Genomic DNA, 19780 nt, shown 5'->3' on the forward strand with positions numbered 1-19780 from the left:
GCTGGCTGAGGGCAGTGGGTGCCTGGCTGTGGGTGGCAGCTGCTCTGCCTGTCTCTCACAGCAGCTCGAGTTCATCACCCCCTTCCAGCTGTACTTCAACCCCGACCTCATCTTCAGGAAGTTCCAGGTGAGGCCTTGCCCGGGCTTTGGGGCACTTCTTGCCCCTTCCTAGAGAGGGGTGGGTGTGACAGGCTGGGCCCTGGGTGTCCTGCTCTCTAGGGGGGGTCAGGGAGTGCTGTATGATCCCAAGGGGCTTCTTTCCCACTACTCCAACTTTCTCTAGTTGGTGGGAGATGAGTTGCCACCATGGTGTTCCTCATCACAGATGCCTGGATGGAGATCACTTCTTCCAGCCTTTCCCTGCCGTATACCATCCTGGCATTTCCTTTTTTCCTTTCCTCAAAACCTGTCACTTGCCCCTCTGTGACACTGAGTGAGACGTTTGGCCAGCCAATCTGGGGCTGGGTGGGGAAGGCTTTATTGTAGAGAGACATGAACAGTGATTTGCTTTGGCTCTGGGTGCTGAATTGTGGCTGCTTGTTCCCTTGAGAAAAGTAGGGGAATCTTCCCCCCACCTGGAGGAGCAAGACTTTCTGAGGGCAACGGAGGGAGGTCCCATGTGCTGCTGTCTGGTGTCCTGGGGTAGTTCTAAGCAGATGGGTGCATGAGTGGGCATCCCCACCCCACACTGGGTGATGAGCTGTACATGTGATGGGGAGAGATCTGTCTGTCCACCTCCTTTTCTCTCCTCTCTCTTCTCTTTCAGATATGGAGGCTGATCACCAACTTCCTCTTTTTTGGGCCCCTGGGATTCAGTTTCTTTTTCAACATGATATTTCTGTATCCTTTGGTCTTAGTGAAGTTTTCTGCTCCCTTTTTGGCTTAGATGCAATTCCTTCCTGTCCATCTTCCTCCTCAGGCTGACTTGTCTTGGCAGTAGTCTAGGGCTGTGCATTCTTCCCTTGGCTCTTTTGGTCTGAATTGAAGGCATTCCCCAGGCAACTGTGGCCACCTCCTGCCTCTGCATCTCTGCTTGCTGCAGGGCAGTCTCTGCCAAAAGGCTGAAGAAGTTGGCAGTGCTGCTCTGGCTCATGCTGGAGAGCAGTGCCCATTCCTGGGGTGAGCTGTGGCTGGAGCACAGCAGATGCTTCTCTCTTTCCCCGGGGTCAGTGGTATGGGGTGGAGTTTGCACTGTTCTGCTCTGGGGCTTGGACACCTGGCTGACAGCTTCCTGTGATGAATTAGCTTGCAGCTGGCTTATTCCATGTAAAGTCATGCTGTGGGGATACGGGGTGGCCAGCTGTTAATTTCCTATACTGCAACCCTTCCCTTCTCTCCTGCTCTCAGGTACAGGTACTGCCGCATGCTAGAAGAAGGCTCCTTCCGTGGAAGGACGGCTGACTTTGTCTTCATGTTCCTCTTTGGAGGGTTTCTCATGACAGTATCCTTTTGAGTCGGTTGAGGCTCTTTTGTTGTCTTCTTAGGTGCTGTGGATAGTCTGGGGCTTGTTTGCTAGCTCTCTGTATCCTGGCTGTATTGTGAGGTCTGTAGCAGGTACCTGCCTGCTGAGCAGCAGGACAGCTGGCTTGTGAACCTTCTTGGTGCCAGAGGGCAGAGATCCTTGTTGTGCCCCTGGCTGGCCAGGTTCATGGCCTGAGACCCGGCAGGGCTTTGCTGAGCATGTGGGGTTCTTTGGTCGTGGAAGAGCAACTTGTGGTTGTATGGCACAACTTATGCTCCTTGTTTTGCCTACTCCTGTCCCCTGGCCTGTGCTTCTACCAGGATACATAGAGTAGAAGCAAAATACAGGAAAAGCTGCCTGTACTTGTCTCTGGAAGTGTTGATGCACCTGGCAAGGGGATGGGCTGCCTGATCCCAGAAGAGGAGGTCTGGCAGTGTGATGGGGAAGCTCAGCCTGAAAGGAGGCCCCTTGCTGCACTCTGGGAAACCGTCAAGCTGCAGCAGGACAAAGGTGTCTGAGCTCTGGTGAGCAGCATGGCTACAACTGGCATGAGGCTGGCTCAGAAAACTGAGCTGCAGCTGAAGGGAAGAACATGGAGTCCATGGAGAGGAGTGCCCACGTACTGTCTGCTGTCAGCACACTAGGCAGCATGAGCCCAGCACTTTGTCCTTGCAACCTGTCAGTGGCTGGAGATACTGTCACACTTCTTAAGAATAAGTTCTTTTATTGTAGGACAAAATAGTCTGGATGAGGAGAAATATCTCCTTCCAAGGAGATATTTCTGAATATCTTCTGAATACCTTCTCTGAATGTCTCACTGTTGTCTTATGTAGATGGCTCAGAGCACTGCTCTCCCCATAGCGCTCTGCATGAAGCTGTGTGAACTCTCATGGCTCTTGGCCATCCTTGGGTGTTTGGCTAGTGAGTGTCCAGGTGCCTGCAGCAACCGTGTGCTCAGCCATAGATAGATTTGGAGTTCATCTGCAACAAGGGCAGGGGAATTTTTTGCCTCCAGCTGCCTCCTTGTGTCCTGGAGAAGAGGGCTGTGAATGGCAAGACCCATCTCACTGCTGAAATTCTTCAGTAGAAGGCAAATACTGGATGGAATGTGTGGCACATATTAAAAGCTAGTTCACAAGTGCTGTAACAATATGAAGGGCCTTCTCCAAAGGTCACTTTGTCACTTTTCGTGATCACTTTGTAGAGGTGACTATGTAAGCTTTGTGTTCTTTGGCTGTAGAAAGTAGCTTAAGGAGAGAGCAATCTGTACGTGCCACTCCAGCGTGATGTATTTGGGGTGGCAAGGAGGGGAAATATGGTGTGTGGGTGCAGATCGGTATATCTCAGCCAGCCCAGGAAAGGTTTGGTGGCATGGGCAATGTCTTGCACTGTGTACTTCTGGGTTTCCTAGTCACAAGGCACCCTGTGCTGCCTGGAGGTGGTGCACAGGGTGGGTAGGTTTTTCCTTGACTCGGTAGTTCCTAGCTATTTGGACTCTTTGCCAGCCTGTTTTTCCTCGGCCAGGCTTTCACCATCATGCTGGTGTACGTGTGGAGTCGCAGGAACCCTTATATACGCATGAACTTTTTTGGGCTTCTTAACTTCCAAGCCCCCTTCTTGCCTTGGGTCCTGATGGGATTCTCTCTGCTCCTGGGCAACTCAATCATCATCGACTTATTGGGTAGGTCAAAGCTGATGGGTGCTGGGAACAAGGGCACTTTGCAGCCACAGTGCTCTCTATTCTCATAGACACTACTGGAGCACTATCATGTTGTCTTGGTTTCATCATATTTAAGGTGGTGGGTTTCCTAAAGTGAGCTGGCTGAGGTTGCTGGGTGGCCGGCCTCGTGGCTGAACTCTTGCTTGTGACCTGCCTTTTGCTGTATCCTCCCCAAGGGCAGAAGTTGGGTATGGTGAGCTCTGCCTGACACTTGTGCTGTGCCTGGTCTCCTGGGTGCCTGGTGCTGCCTTCAGGCTGACAGGCTCCCTGCCTGCTTCTGTACCGATCACAGCGAACAGCCTGGCCCTCTGGCACTGCAGCACAGGTGGCTCTGGTGGGAGCTGGGGTGTGGGTACACAGCTGGGGTATTCTTGGAGCTTTATCGTGCTTCAGCTCCCAGCAGGTCTGGTTCAGCTGGCAAAAAAGTCACAGCTGGGCCTGACCTTAGTGACATCTCTCCCCAGGGATTGCAGTGGGTCACATCTATTATTTCTTAGAAGATGTTTTCCCCAACCAGCCTGGAGGAAAGAAGTTGCTGTTAACTCCTGGCTTCCTGTAAGTAAAGCTGATTCTTTATGGGCTTTGCTATGCTGCTTCCTGGCCTGGGTCACTTTCATAGCAAACTATGGTCTGTGACACTGGGGTGACCATAGGATGCAATTGCATGTTGATAGCGCCTCAGGTCAACAGTTTGTGCCTCTGCTGCAGAAAGCACTGGAACTTTGCATGTTATATACACACCCAGGTCCACAAAGGAACTGCTGGTACCTTAAGCTTTGCTTGTTGAACTGGAGTATTCTTACTGCTTTTGGAAATGCTAGATGCCGGTAGGATTTTTTCTGATATATTTCTGTAGTTTAATAAAGCAGAATATGTTGTGCTTCATGCTAAGGATCAAAGCTGACCTAGAGATCAAGGAAGCAGGTACTGCCACTGTTACACATTGAGCTGAGCAAAAGAACAGTTAGTGCTGGTACAATAGGTGGCTGGCTGTGGCCTGCAGCCAAGCCCTGGGAAGAGCTAGGATGTTCCTGGAAGGGCTGGGGGTTTTACTTGTCCTCAGCTCACTTTCCTAACCCGCCTGCTTGGTGGGATGGGCATGTCCCTTGCCAGGAAGATGGTATTTGACACACCTGAAGAGGATCCCAACTATAACCCTCTCCCTGAGGATCGTCCAGAAAACCAGCCTAGAGACCAAGAGCAGAACGAGCAGCAGCATCTGCAGTAACACAGAGGACTCCTCCATGTGGCCAGATTCCTCTCTTCCGGCTGGACTTATGCTGTGACCCGGAGATCCTACTGGAATAACACCAGTTGCCATTCCAACGTGTAATGTTTCACTGTTTGTATGGGTAACTCATCTTCCCCTTGTACCCAGTGGTTCCACAGAGCTTTGCACATAAGAACTGATGAATGCTTACAGAGGTGTTCTCGGGGCAGGGGCTGGAAGTTGTGATGGCTCCTCAGTTACCCAGTGGTGAATAAGTATCAAATGAGGTGTTAAACCAGCTACTTCTTCTCTTGCTATTAATGACTTGCTGTGTGCCAGATCACTCTTGCCCTCTGTACAAAGACCGACGCTCTCAGCTCTCACTGTCGTGAGACCTCTTTGTGGGCTTTCAATGAACTAGTACTCCCTACTCTACCATGATAGAATGCAGCTCAGCCTCTTCCTTTCCTCCAAGTCCCTCCTTCCCCCCCTTTTTTTTTTTTTTTGGTGGTTGTTTCCAAAGAGTCTTTACATTAAAGTCTTTATTTTTCAGTTGTGTGTCTATTTCTGCCAGGGGCTGAGACCGCAATTTGCCAGTGCTCATCAGGACTTTGCTTAAAACTGTCAGTCTGCTTGCTTAGGCTTTTCTTTTTTGGTGGGCAGAGTGAAGTTCAGGCTAGCTGGAAGATGTCCTTCCCCTCTTCTGTCAGCAGGACTGCAGAGCATGGGAAGGGGTGGGGGGTGTCTAGTTGGTAAAAGAGATGCCTGGGAAAGGACAGGGGATAGAGTTGGACACTTGATCCAGGCAGCAACTGCAAGTAGCACTTGACACTAGTAATAAAGGCTGTCTGCACATGCAGTGTAATTCCACTCTTGTTGAATTTTTTAGTTCTGAAACTTAAACATCTGAATTTTAGAGGAAAACTAAACAAACTAGTCCCTACCATGAACAGCTGTACTAAATGGATTTGATCATTCTTGCTAATGCAGTACACCATGTGCTTGTACCAGACCTCAAAGCCTTTGTGCAAACATTGTATTTTAGGATAGCTCATTTGGCAGTGTTGCTGTCTGCTCAGCTAGACAAGCTTGTGAACCACCACTAAAACTACCAAGAGAAATGTGAGTAATCAGCATCCACTTAAGAATGATGTAGAAGCCTTGTGGCAATAGAAGGTTGAACCACAGCCCCTTCCCTCCTGTGGGCTTCCCATGAAAACAGCTTTTTTATGAAAAATCAGACTTCATTTGAACAAGCTATTTTGCTGCACTTATGTTCCTCTCTAGGAAGAGGATGAAAGAACGGTACAGGTGGTGGTATTGTTCTAGAAGACACAGCAGTACTAAGGGCTAAGCAGCCTCAACAAGTACTCGCCCTGTGCTTTGCTCATGATCAAATAACACAGGGTGTTTCAATCCCTGGATTTTGTTTTTGAAGTCTGCAGATGTTCTGTTTTGAATTGCTCCCAAGATGGGACTTTGAAATGCAAAAGCTGGGCTACGCTTTTAGCTAGGGTACTAGATTAACCTAAGGAGTTGTGATTGTAGAGCGAAAAAGCTACTCCAGCTGTTCCCTAGTAGTGCTAATACAGTAGTTCTCATCTTTCTGGGACTTGGCCCCCTGGACTGCCCTGCCTTGCCCCTGGCTGCTTGGAGGGACAATTCCTACAGCCTCTCTGGGGCTTGAGAAGCCAAGGGAGGTACTTGTAAACCCACTGCAGTCCTTGTGTGTCCATACCTGGTTGTGAACTTCAGGGTTAAGTAACCACAAGCTTCGCAGAAATTCAAAAATTGTACCACAGATGCTAGTTTAAGGTTACAATAGTTTTCATGCTTGTTTTGGTCAAATTCCCCGAAGAGGCTGCTTGCAGAAGTATGTGACTATAACAAAGAGGCTGAAGTGTTCTCAGGAAGAGTTGGAGTTTTTGTCCACATGGCAAAATATGTTCTACATGGGAGGCTAAGATGCTGCGGGAGTTCCAGGTTTTGTCTTACTTGCTGAAATAATCTTTCAGCCTCTCTAATAAGGAGTACCACTCTGGCACAGCAGCCTAGGATAAGGCTGCAATAATATTATTGCTAAATTGTAAGTTTTTGGTTTCTGCAGACTAACATCTGGAAAAAGGTCCCTCCCACCCAGGAACCAGAACTAGCTCTGCTGTTACTCAAGTCTAAACATGATAAATTAAGGCCAGAAAGTGTTTTTTGACTGTCTTAGTAGTGTGGGTGGATCAGCAAGGATCATAAAACCTATTGGCTTTATCATAAAGGCCTAAACGTAACTATCAGGCTGCCAGCAAAATCTGCCCTGCTTGCAACACTCATCAGTGCTGGCAGCAAGTGGTAGGCGCTCTATCAAAGAGCTGGTGTACCTCAACAGCAAGGTAGATTCTAATTAGTTTTTTAAGCAAGCTTGAATTTTTTTTTAATCTCACTTCAATGGATTTTCTGGTTTTAAACTCCCCAAAGACAGACAGGTTGTTTCTATGGTTGCAAAATTCTGACGCTGCAGTGCTAAGGGTATTTAAAATACCCACTTTACTCTGGGTGTGCTGCACACTGTAACTGGCAGCTATAGGGGCTGACAATGACCCCACCAAAGCCACTAGCTGAAGAGAAGCTGCAGTCTTAGTGCTTGCAGGCTCCAACTTTTGCACCAGTTCAGAGACTCTGTTGTTTTCCAGATGCAGACTTCACAGAAAAAAAAGGGCTCACCCCACACCAGGCTGACATCTGATAGAAATGAATGTTAAGTTTGTGACCAGTTAAATTGCTCTACCCTTGTCAAGTAAGCCAGCTGCACTCCTCACTGACTTCATTACAGACTGCACCAAGTGTGGTAACAGACCAGTCCTTTAGAGAGTTGTTTGTTTGTTGCTTCTAGTTTTAAGTCTCATTCTCACTTTCCCCCGCGGCAAAAGGTTGTTTTATCTGTTGAAGTAAAGCACTCTGTTTCCACCATGCTTCAGGAAAACTGAATGCATAGGAGTGTCCAGCATTATACCCAAAAGCATTAATATTAGGCCGTGGGACTGCTCAGTTAACCACAACACCATGAAACATGGTGAGATTCACTATTTGTTCAAACTCACTGAACTCAACCTAAGTAGTATGCATTCCTTTTATTTAAAAAGTCGCCCTAATAGTGCATGTTGCACCTATACAAAAGAATCTTTACACTGTTCACACACAGGTATATAAGGGGCTCCAACAGCTGCCACAGGTCTCTGCTAGATCATGTGCTAACGCAGCATTCTTGGTACGTGGCTTTTAGGTGGAGGGGGTGGGGGCAGAAGTCAGCAGTACTGGGAACTCTTGGCAAGTGGAATGTATGTCCCCATCAGGGACAGAAAGACCCCTGCCAATCCTAGATCCATTTGGGGAAAGGAGTAGGGATAAAGTCTGTAGGAAGAGCACCAGTGTCACAACAGGAAGATTACCAGGCTGGAGCAGTATTGGCCAAACGTCTCATGCGCCTAGGAGAGAGAGAGAGGTACAGTAAGACTGTGTTACAGTCATGTGAAGTCTTACTAAAACCAATACTTTTGGGGAGGCCACCACAGCTTTGTGAACTCTGTAGACAGGTTTATTCCCTAGACAGACTTCCTTGGTCACCTGAGAATGCCCCCATTGATAAGGCTAAGATACTATTCTCAGTAACAGCTTTTAGGGCACTTTTGCTCATTAACTTGGATTGGACCGATCACTACTGAAAACTATTCATTTGGCCATAGCTGAGAAGCAAAATAATTATTAAACTGTTAATCAGCAGTAAAAAAAAAAAATCCTATAAAAGAGCTGAGCCAGTATATTTACTGTTCCCACTATGTATCTTTTGAAGAGATTCTAGCAATTCATTTATATCTGCGAGGAGCAATTTCACCAAATAGGAGCAAGTGCTCTCGACCGCTTGTTGAACACTGCTCAGTGGGTCCCTCTGGCAGGCAGAGCTCCTCCAGGAATCACAACAGTGCTCCCATGCTGGCAAACAGGTTGGCATCAGTCAGGCTGGAGCTGGGAGCTTGCCCATTCCTACATCAAACAGCACTTACCCTGCATAAAAGGAAGCCTTGTGGCAGGATTCTAGGTAGCATGACAGTGCATGGAATTCCAATATTTTTGATGAATGCCTTCCTATAGAAACAAATCCCCCTGCACAAGCAGAGAGCCCAGGGAAAAGAAAAAAAGGGGGGGGGAAGAAACTTTGCTTCAAGCAGGAGATGGTTAAAGTAGAGATTTAAATGGTTGTGGAGTAAGGTGATAACAATTTAATATCCTGAAGCAAAATGAGTTTCTGTTGTGGTGCGCAAGTTTGAAATCCTGCCAGTTGGCTCTCAGCAGAGAAAGACAAACATCAATGCTTTTAACTTCTGTCTTAGAGACAGGCCAGAAGGAGAACTGTCTGAACGAGTGGCAGCACCTTGTATTTCTGTCCTGGTCTCTGATCTTCTTCTCCATCTCAGCATCTGTGAGGGTTTCCAGAAGAGGGCACCACTGGTCAGCATCCCCCGTGTTGCGAATAGCAATTTCCACAGTCGGCAAAGGGTTCTCGCTGCATGGCAGGGCAACAAAGCAACATCCATCAGTAGTCCCAGAGCACTCCTCCGGGTTACCAGCCCAGACACAAGACAACAGAGCATCATTTACAGTGTTTCAGGCTTAAGCATTCATTCTTAGCCCCGCTTAGTACAGTCTAGTTCCCAGAAATACACCAGGGACTGATGGCTACAATCTTGTGGAGCCTGAAGTTTCTGGGAGACCAACTATGACCATCATCTTTCATCACTGGAGAGAGGTTTGTCAAAGCAACTGCGGCTGACGCAGTTCTCTCCCACAAAGGCTGTGATGTAACTGGCTGACAGCATTCAAACCCAAAAAGCACAGGCAAAGTTCATACTAGTTTATTAGTGCTGGGAGCACTTCTCCCAGAGCAGCAGCTGAGCAAGGACTGTTAACAGGGCTCTTTGTCTAGCTTTGCCATTCTGCAACTCTGACTTCCTAGCTGTTGTTCGTCTCTGACAGCTCTTCCCTGGCAAAAGTCTGGCTTTCTGGGAGCCTGACAGTGGAACAAGCATTGTTCTCCCAATTGCCATGGAAAGGGTAGTCTTTTAGGACCTGCTGTTGCAACCAGAGACTGTGGCTACTCCCTGCACAAGCAATGGAACACCAGGCTCTATCCCGGATCACAAGATCTGCTCCTCAGGAGACCTGTCTGCCCTAATCAGCTGTATTATCACATACACAAAAATATTTACTGCTTCATTAGCCACTTTTCAGTAAAAGTCAACAGGAACTGACCAGGTTCCCAAATATTGACAGTGGAGACGGAAGCCCTGCATAAATACAGAGGAGCCTCACAATGTAAATGTTTGCTTTGAATTCTAGAAAGCGGCTCAGCCTGAGCTGCACAAAGTGTGTGTGTGTGAGAGGAGCCCTCTGGCAGGTGTGCGCACACATCCGGCCCCCTCCCCAGGGACATGCCTCCCTGCACAGGATTTCAGCACTCACAGGCAGCCCTCTCTGTCCCCCAGGAAGGAACTCAAGTGCTAATCGCCATGGGAACAGACAATGTCTGCATCAAAGCTATTAATCTAGAATAACAAGTCTTCAAAGTAATGCCACAATGAAAAATTAATCCAGAGCCTTTGGTATCTGATCCTGAGAGGAAGCTTCAGTCAAATCTACTTCCAGTTCTGCTGACATCCACTAAGCAACACTCAAAACCAGGAATTTTATCTTAGCGCCAAATTGCTACACATTCCAGACTAAATGCTACCTCATTTACTATGCTTAACACTGACCCTCCGATAGAATTAAATGAGGGCTGGAAAGCCAGCCTCGTGTGCATAACTTAATTGCAAGCCAACTCAGATACCACGCTTCTATAGCACAGAATCCAAGATAAACCGAAAAAATCCTCCCTCATCTTCCAATCCTCCCTCATCTCCCAACCTCCAAAGTAAGACAGCTCCCCCTCCCATCCCATTTTTTGATCAAGACGACATGAAATGTAGTGCCAGCTGCAAGATTCCCAGTAGAGCAATACAGTCCTTCTGCTAGGGCCCAGGCCTGTGGCAGTAGTGTCCTGGACATGCCAACAGGGCAGGGAAACGTCATCTTCTGGAGAGGGTAACTCTGCAGGCATGTGGGTTTGGTGTGTGAGAGAACCTGTGTCATCATTCAGGTCTCGAAGGCAAAACTCTGGTTATGAAGTGCTATGTGCTGCCACTAGAAACACTTAGTACTGAGATGTGAAACATAGGACACCATCCCCCTGAAAATGCTATGAGCATCAGTTACCTGTCTGCTTCCAATCCTGCCCCTTCCACTGTGCTTCCAGGCTCTCCTTGTTTTGTACACAGCAGCTCAGCTGAAAGAACTACCCTGGCTTTCATCAACTAGAAGACAGTTTCACCTCTCCCTCAGATGATTAAGAGGCACATGAGTTCTCAAACCCCCGGTCCCTCGAGATATTAAGGTTCTTTTGATACATCTAAAGCAGACCCTTTCCGTACATCAGTGGAATGACTTTGGAGCAACCACCACTCCTGTGGTTTGGGAATTCAGAAACTAACCAACCACAGAACCCAAATATCATTAATCAATGTAAGGTTTCAAAAGTAATCCTTTGCTGGAAGAAAAAAGGGAAGAGGAGGGCATGTTTGTACTATGACACAAAACAATGTTTAAATTAGATGTTTTTTCCTCCCTGAACAGCTCATGTCTACGTACTTTGTTCTGTTGGGGTTCCCTTCCTAGTTTTTTATTTTCCTCCTTGCAATACTGCAGCAGTCTGAAGAAGGCCTGAAGTCTACCTGGTTGAACTACCCCTAGAAGGAAGCACTCTTTAGTAAATGTGGCCAGATACATGTTTTTAGAGAGAATAGTGTGAAGTCGGCATTAATCTGATATATCTGAGAGAGCCTGGGCAGCACTGACTAAAACCTTACTCGCTCTGAGTTACAAAGACTGAGAGAAAGCAAAGGCAAAAATTAACCCCCCTTGCAACAGTTAAGAAATAAATCTGTGTGCATGTTAACTCCGATATCTGCAATACATGGAGAAGCATCGGAAAGAGGGAGAACATTTAGTGTACACATTCAAAGCCTGCCTCTGAGACACCAAGTGACAAGAATTAGGAACAAATGCCCTGTAGGCTGAGAGGCAATATGCCAAAAAAATGTCAAGTAAATTAACTGGGAAAGTAAATAAATTGTGAGTAGAAAAGAGGGCTTCCTGGCTAGCATGGTGTGAGCAGGGCCACCTCTCTACTTCAAGGAGGATATGAAGAAGAAAGCTCAAACTCCCAGGAATGCTCAGGCAACAAGGAGTCCTACTAAACTTTCTGGAAATGAACTCTCTCCCTGCCATAGCTAGCTTAAGGCACAGACTAAAGTCTACTTCACGCTGGCTCCAAGGACTGTGTTTACCAGCAGGGGCACTGTCATTCTCTGCTACTGCAGGCCACAATACAGACAGCGCTAGCTCACTTCTCCCATGGTTATAATGCACCCTGCAGCAGGGAAGGAGAGGCAATCATACAGGTATCAGACTCCCATCCACTCTCCAAGTTCTCATCATTTCTCAGGAGTGCACAGTCACTGTTCTGTTGTTACAGCTGGATGTGGTCCCATGCTGGATCTGCAAATATCAGTCAGCTGTTGTGGATGGAAAGGTAGAAGTCACCTCCCCACCTCTGTGAGAAGGGACATCAGCAGGTTGGACACACAATCTAACAGTTTCAGTAGAAAAGTTCAATTTCCATGTGGTAGAGTCCCTTTCCATTTTCTAGTATGAACCACTCTGGGGATCGTTATAGAGTCAAGTGGTTGCTGTGGAATATTTTCATTATAAAAATAACCTCCAGAGGAAGCAGACCGAGAGTACTGGAAGAGCAACTGGTCCAGAGCAGATCAGTGCCCGTTTTTCACACAAGGCTGAGCCGACAGGAAACCTCTGGACAGAGGAAGAGGAAGGCAGCTGCCCCACAGCCTTCAGCTCCTCCTTGCTTAACCCCACAACAACTCATTGGCCCTCTCCCTGAGGTAGGACAGAGCTGGGCATGTTTCCCTTTGCTGCCCAGGCAGGTCACCCTGCTTCCCTAAACTGACCTCTACAAAACTGCTGTCAACAGTACTATTCCCTCACCTCTGCAAATACATCATTTGCTGAACTCTCAAACTTCCTCGACCGTCACCATGACCTGGGGTCAAAAAACCTCCCAACGCACACTGAGGGATATGTTACAGCCTGCAGACTCAGCAACATGCTGAGGATAACATCAGCACAGTAACTCACCACAGAACACCGCACGGAACAACTGGAAACGATTATCATTAGGAGACAAGTTACAAAGCTGACTAATCAAACCTGACACTGCTGTGTTCCAGCTGTGAGAGGGGCCTATGATGCAGCCACCCTTAAAGTCAGCCAGGGTAGAGAGCTACAGTTTCAATCAGTCTTACTTCAAAACACCGAAGCTTGAGACAGTGTATGGCCCAAGTCAGGCAAAAACAATGAAACAGAAATGTATGCGGAGCTCATCATTAGCATACATTAGAAGAGGGAGACACAAGGGATTTGGTCACTGTTAATTACAGCAGCCTTTCATTCTGTGGCGAAAGCTGACATTTCATCAATATTTGGTGCTGGAATGTATTACACCCAAAAGGAAAAAATACCGGAGTACAAGCACAAGCAATCTTAAAGAGGACAGAATGGGTGCAAGCCGTAAGGACCAATTTCAAATGAAACTTTCTGCATCAGGTCAGCTGTTGTAAGATTCATTGATGCAAACACCCATGAAGTACAAACACACACAGACCCCTGTACACACAACTGTACTAGGAAGATGACAATTCTGTACCTGAAGGCATATGTCTTCTGGTGCCAACTGAGCTGTCCCCGGATGCTGTAGGCAATAGTAGTGACAAACTCCCCACCCAGGCCAAGCTCTGAGCACAGCTTCAAGGCAAACTTCTCTGGTGAATTCTCCTTCTCCGACATGTCCCATTCAAACTGGTCTACAAGGGAGATGTTCCCTACGTGGATGTTTAGCTGGCAACAAGGGAAGAAACAGGTCATTTGTTTCCATTCTCGCAATAGTTTGTCAAAGGTAATTTAACTGAGGAGGCTGGAGAAGAGAAGCAGAGAGGTAAATCCTAGTTCATTGCATCTGCAGAGCTCCTTAACCAAATTCTTAATTCCAATAGCATGAAGACAACTCAGCTTTGCTCACCAGGTTTCAGTTCTTCCAGAAGAACCTGACAATGCTTTATCTGAACTACCCAGGGGCTGGCACATGAATGTTTAGTAATCTGCCACCTTGGTTCTGTTCTCAGTACAAAGGACAAAATGAAATCTGGACACAGGACTGGAATTAAGAGCTCCTTTGCTCTGAGGGAAGCCTTTGTACTCTTACTTCCCCATAACATACCCAGAGAAACCCAAATGGTTCAGCTCTCATTCTACTGCCTTCCTGTATTACCTTAATAATAACTCGTTGGTCTGACTGATCTTCTAGGATGCTGTCAGTTGGGTATGACTCGATCTGTTGTCGGATGGCAGATGCAATAGCAGGAACAAAGGTCAGAGGATTCAAATCCAAGTCATCACAAAGAATCTCAGAGAACATTTCTGGGGTCATTAACTTTTCTGATACAGAACAAGAATGAAGAGACACTGTTAACTTTCTTCGAAATCAAAGTCTGCCACTTACACAATACACAAAATTAATCCCACAGCATGTCAAAGAGAATCCCAAAGGCATCACCTTCTGCTTTTAAAAGGGTGTTTTGTATCAGGTTTGTAGGGACGTGCACACTGACCCAGGGATTTACAGCTGCCTTTACTTGCTCCATGGAGAAAACGCAGCTATAGTATAATAATCCACATACATAAAGAAGCCATACACACTAACTGTTTTGTATTCAAGGTACCACATCTAACAGAATAGTCTCAGACTGCTGAGCTCACGGACCGAGTCAGAAGAATATGCCAGTTGAAACTCTTGAGATTACATGTGTCCAGGAATGACTGCAACCCATGGAAGTGGCAGAGCATATGCTAAGACATGAGAGCTCAATACAGTCGAAAGTGGGAGAGCTTTAAAGCTCTGTGTATATAGGGCAAGGACATGCACTCATGCTTGTTCTCTTTTTGTATTTGGTGACGAATACAACTGTATCTCTCCAACCTCAGGAAACTCTTCTTCCTACATACCATTCATGTTCCACGTAAACGCATCTCTGAGTTTCTGCCCATCAATTTCCATATCAAGCCTGATTGGAACCAGAACCTCCGGCTGGGATGCATTCTCATGGATCACTGCTGGGTCATGGTCATCAAAGCTAATACAAAGAGCAACAACATGGTATATGCAACTAACACATGACACATCTGGCATCCATAGAGGGAAGGCAATGCTTGTTGGAAGCAATCCCCACACTCCAACTAACCCAATCAGTCTTTAGACTGACTCCTCAATGCAAGCTTACAGGGCTATGGCAATCAATACCAGTTTATCACCCTTTATTACATCTATCATAATACATTCCTGCAAATAAAACAAGGAAGCTTTCCAGGATTGCATTTTATCTTGGTTTCTTCTACTTTTATAATGAAAAATAAAAGTCATGAGCCACAGCAGCATTTTCCATTGAATAAATTACATTAAACTACATCAAAGTTACTGGGATATGTCAGTGAGAGGAAGCCTGTCCTCCACACAGAGTGTTTACAGGCTCCTCAAATGACAACTCCTCAGAAAATCAGCACAAAGTAGAAGGAACTCATCAGGAAAAGAATGAACCACTTTCCTGACAAAAGGAAAGTCTCCTCCCTGAGCCATAGCTGGCCACTGCAAGGAAGAGCCTCAAGACATACAGTTTAACTAAGAACCTCCAAATTAGTGACCCGTGGGTCTTCTGTCAGTTGGAGATGTATCACAACATTGCATTAACTCCTCAGAACTACCCTAGCAGTGTGTCATTTTGGTAACTGTTTCCACTTTTCGGAAGCAGGAAGCTGTCTTACCACAGAGGGAATGTCCTCTTCTTATCCCTGCCCATACGATTTCTGTTAATTGTTGTTGAGCATGGCACTGCATCCAGGTGATGAGAGCTGTTGGGCAGGGTCGGCACCCACTGGTTGTTCCTCTTTGCCTTCTGTTCTCTGAAGAAGATGACTGTATGTTAAACTGCAGACCCTGAGCACCATGGCTACTACTTAAGGAACAGTATAATTTTAAACTTTAAGTCCTATTATGAGCTCCTGCTATTTATTCTGGAACCCTCAACAATATTGTTCCACGCTAGCCTCTGGGAAGCCCATTGTCCAGCTCACAATTACTCATCAGATATGAATCCAGGCACACTTATAAATAGTAAGTTCATATTTGGATTTTCTGTCTATACTTTATAAAAGGACTGCTGAGAAATGGGAGGTCTCCAGAAGGCAGTACATGCAGAGAATGTGTTCTGCGAAACATCTGTTACAGCTGGAATGCAATAATTGCAAAAAGAGCTGTATCATCAAACACTTATGTTTTTCTTCCTGTTGTATGTGGGTAGTAACCCAATCCTTACGGTCTGGAGATCTTCATTTGCCCAACACTGCAAATGACTGTTAGCCCAGACTGGCAAGCACCTCCCCCCCACACACAACGGCCTGGGTTTATGCCATTGGTTGCGCTTCGTGCCCAAGCTGATATCTTCCAAGCAGCACCTTTCTGATCTTGGCCCTCACTGACGCTGGTTACCTGAGGTAGGTAGGAGGTTCTGTGCTGATAGACACTGCCTTATACTTCTCATCGTTTCCATCCAAGATCTCTTCCACTTCAGAAGCCTTTAACAGCGTCACGCTAGTGGCTAATGTTGTATAGCCATGATCTATTATCAGGAAAGATACCAATAATTAACATGGAAAAGTACTACATAGCAATGTAGCATTAATAGGCTGTACAGTGAAAAGCTCTCCCTGAGGCTGCAGGAGGGACTAAAATAAGTTACCAAGTGGTATGAGTGTGTGCCCCTAAAGTCCTCTGGGCTTCATTTATCGCCTTTTAGACGTTTAATTTTCAAGAAAGGTTTTGACATGGCATTTTGTACACACTGGATAAAAGGAGATGACAAAGCTTTCCACTGTCATTTCTGAGTTGCCAGAAGACTTCACTCTCCCTCATGCATCAGGATGCTCTGCTACTGGGGTAGATTACTTGCACTGGAGCGACCAGAAGCCCAGCCACAGTGCCTGGCACTAAAGACACACAATTGGGTTTTGACATCCATTTAAACAGCAGGACTAAATGTGACTTTCTTGGGAACAGGGGTGGAATGTCCTAGTTAATACAAGGTAATTCCCACCATAAAGCCTAGAGAAGAAATACAATTCAAAAGACAAAAGCAGCATGATGCCTTGGAATGGCTGCATAGCGATGGAGCAAAGATTTGCAAAAGGCTTCAGTATCTCTTTACCTTGTACAGCTATCCTGTTCATACTCTATTCAAAACATCTTTCATTTGGACTAAAAGCCAAGACACAGGGAGGGCTAGGATTAAGTAGCTTCCCTCAGGTACTACCACTGGATGAACCTCGTTCTTCCAGGGTGCAACTTATTTATAGACTCTAGTCATATCTGTTGTGAAATTTACTTAAGACAGAAAGGAATGCTACAAAAACAAAATTTCAGAAAAAAAGTCCTTAAATCTTCATAACTACTAGATAAAGTTTAAATCTAATGTGCTTTTACTTAAGGAGAGGAAGAGAAAACAATCCTTTCCTACCCTGAGTTGCCCTTTACAATCACATGATTTAGCTCTGCACACCTACATCTGCCAAAATGATGTAAAATCTCTTCCACAGCCTTCTGGGAGGAAAAGCCCAGAAAACAATAAATCCTCAGTGGACTTAAAGGTTGGAAATAGAAAGGCAACTTTCAATAGGAAAGCTGATAAGACCTGGGAAAAGGGGAGAAACCTCAGGATAGCTCTTGCTGAATTAGAGACCATCTGCATTTGAGAATCCTGCTAAGGTTATGAGACAGAAGAGTTAAGCATGTGATCAGGATGCACAATTAGGGCGACCACAGGGAGAGATCAGAGGAAGAGGATTAGACATTAATATATATTGTAATAGCACCAAAGGTCACAGTGGAGATTCCTCCTCTAGCACAGCTAAGAATAACACGCAGATAAGACTTACATCTTCTGGGACTGTGAGAGCGTTGATTTTCTGTTGGGAAAAAAAAAAGAAAAGAAAGCAACAGGTCAGCAGGATACTTGGCAGTATCTGGACTTAAGTCCAGAATGAACCATTTATTTTTATTATGCTTTAGTCTAAAGAGTATACAACAAGTCATATTGCTAGTAAATTTAACTGCTTATTATTAGTCTCCCACCAAAAATAATACCGAGGCAGCCATATTCTCACTGTGGTAGTCACATCAGTAGCAACGCACCACAAAAAATTCTGAGGGGCAGAAACATTCAGTTTCTGCAAGAAGCAAAGTTAAGCAAATTTTCAATGGGGCAGCCTTGCAACATTCCTGCCTATTTGACAGAGAGAGACAAAAATGAGCCTCTTTGTCTATACAAGTCTCTTCCAGACTATGGTATTGATTTTGATACATGGCTCTTGCTTTGTGGTGAATGTAGCCAACCCCAGGAAAGCCATGACGGATGTTTCAATTTTAGAACAGTTTTGATCCGTTGATGTTTGTTGCTAGGCTGAACCAGGAGCTACCAGTGCCACTGCTGCAGAGTGCTCCACCACTGGGGCAATCTGAAGCAATTCGCGCAGCCCTAAAGGTGCACAAGCTTCTGAAATGCCAGAGAGTTTTTCAAGGCAAAACTTCAGATTTCAGATAAACACTACTGTGAATGTTTGTTCATCTTCTCACCATGTGAAGAGGCCACTATCTTCTTCCTTTCTTCCACTGTGGCTAGTCGCCTCCAGAGCGAGGGATATCTCTTGTACAGGGAACCCCGAAACATACGCAAGTAGTTCCCCACCTACAAGAAGAAAAGTGGAGACGTGGCCTGGTATTCCGTGTAAGAAATTTTTAGCAGAAGCTGAAACAAATTCAGCTCTTTGTAACACTAAGAGTAACCTCTTAAGGTTTTTTGTTTGTTGTTGGGTTTTTTTTTGTGATAAGACTGACTGCCCTGAGTTTGGCATTATATAGCAACACAATTTTTGTGGTAATACAGAAAACCAAATTTTTATTGGCACTTGTTTTACTAGTCTGATATGAAAAGACTCCCATCTGTTGACAATAGTCCATTTAATAAGGAAAAAAGCATACGTTTTGATGCATTTTTGAACAACCTAACCTTTCTTTACTTCAGTTTCTGTTGCCATGCCCCATGCTCAGTAGGAATTAAACCAAAACAGAGGCCCAGCTCTCTGACAGTTATCATTTTTAGTTTGAACCTTTGTGCTATCTAGACATTGCTGGAATACAGCAAAGCCCGGAGACTTGTACTTTGTTTTAAATCCTTTGAACATTTAAAATGTGATTGCTGCCAATAATCCTGTTTCAAATTTACTTACCATCTGTAAAGCAGTTCTGTTCTTCCTGGCACAAGATCCTCACCTGTGCTGAAGGCTACAGCAGGACTTGCTGAACAACAGAACTATTTCTAGACTCTGAAATCAAATTTTTAGACTGGTAGTACACTGGTAGACTGCCAGACACAGTAAGGTTTTTATTCCTTGGTTGACAAGACTCATTTTGATCTTAACATCTATTTTCAGGTAATTTTTAATCTTATCTGTTGCTCTACATTGCTCATCAACAGACAGAAATTAATGGTAGATAAAAAAGACAATCCTTTTCCCCTTCCACATGTCTGGTATGGCAAATCTCACAGATTAGCTGAGTGCAGCTACAGTTCTTTCAAACTTTACATTTCACATGGAAGCATGAGGGGCCTTTAGCCCCTGCTCAACCTACACCGCTGGCAATTTAACTTATCCAAATCCAGTATTTCCTTTTTGGCATGAAGGAGGAGGCTAAAACATATTTTTTTTTCCTGTTTCCAAGTGTGATCATTTCCCTGGTGCCGAAGCACCGATGCTTCCCGCTGCAATAAGGCTGGTGTTGAGGGAGGCAGGACAGCGTCTCGGCACCAGGGAATACAGTGTCAGCGCAGACACGGGGGGCTACAGGGCTGCACCCCGGCGTTTGCTGGCAAGACTCGTTTGCACAGGGCTGGAGGAGCTGCACTGGCTGATTCTGGCGTTGCTAGTAAGCACAAAGGCGCGGGTGCGGACTTAATTACCTCACGGCATATCAAATAATCCAAAATTCTGGACAAGTGTGCTACCACAGCTCCCAAGTGGAGTGGCGGGGAGCGGGGCCGCAGGCTGCCATCAGGCCAGGATCCGG

At 45.8% G+C, this 19780-nt stretch overlaps 2 protein-coding genes across 2 annotated transcripts in view; one reads left to right on the top strand and one right to left on the bottom strand.

Annotated features, from left to right (window-relative positions):
• DERL3 (derlin 3) overlaps positions 1–4944 on the top strand; it is a 6167-nt gene extending 1223 nt beyond the window's left edge. The window contains exons 2-7 of the mRNA XM_009893233.1: positions 40–127; positions 767–840; positions 1348–1441; positions 2948–3143; positions 3647–3737; positions 4296–4944. Coding sequence (XP_009891535.1) covers positions 40–127; positions 767–840; positions 1348–1441; positions 2948–3143; positions 3647–3737; positions 4296–4410 — 658 coding nt within the window. The 3' untranslated portion in view covers positions 4411–4944. The remainder of the gene's footprint in view (positions 1–39; positions 128–766; positions 841–1347; positions 1442–2947; positions 3144–3646; positions 3738–4295) is intronic.
• Positions 4945–7497: 2553 nt separating this feature from the next.
• On the bottom strand, positions 7498–18395 carry SMARCB1 (SWI/SNF related, matrix associated, actin dependent regulator of chromatin, subfamily b, member 1). Its single transcript, XM_009893220.1, has 9 exons — positions 18290–18395; positions 17593–17622; positions 16151–16280; positions 15427–15564; positions 14614–14741; positions 13880–14046; positions 13259–13449; positions 8813–8944; positions 7498–7868 (listed from the first exon to the last, which is right to left on the bottom strand). Exons 1-9 carry the CDS (start codon positions 18381–18383, stop codon positions 7829–7831), a joined length of 1050 nt encoding a protein of 349 aa, XP_009891522.1. The 5' UTR covers positions 18384–18395; the 3' UTR covers positions 7498–7828.
• Positions 18396–19780: the final 1385 nt, after the last annotated feature.

This window comes from Charadrius vociferus, unplaced genomic scaffold (assembly GCF_000708025.1).
Source record: "Charadrius vociferus isolate BGI_N301 unplaced genomic scaffold, ASM70802v2 scaffold999, whole genome shotgun sequence".
Classification (NCBI taxonomy): domain Eukaryota; kingdom Metazoa; phylum Chordata; class Aves; order Charadriiformes; family Charadriidae; genus Charadrius; species Charadrius vociferus.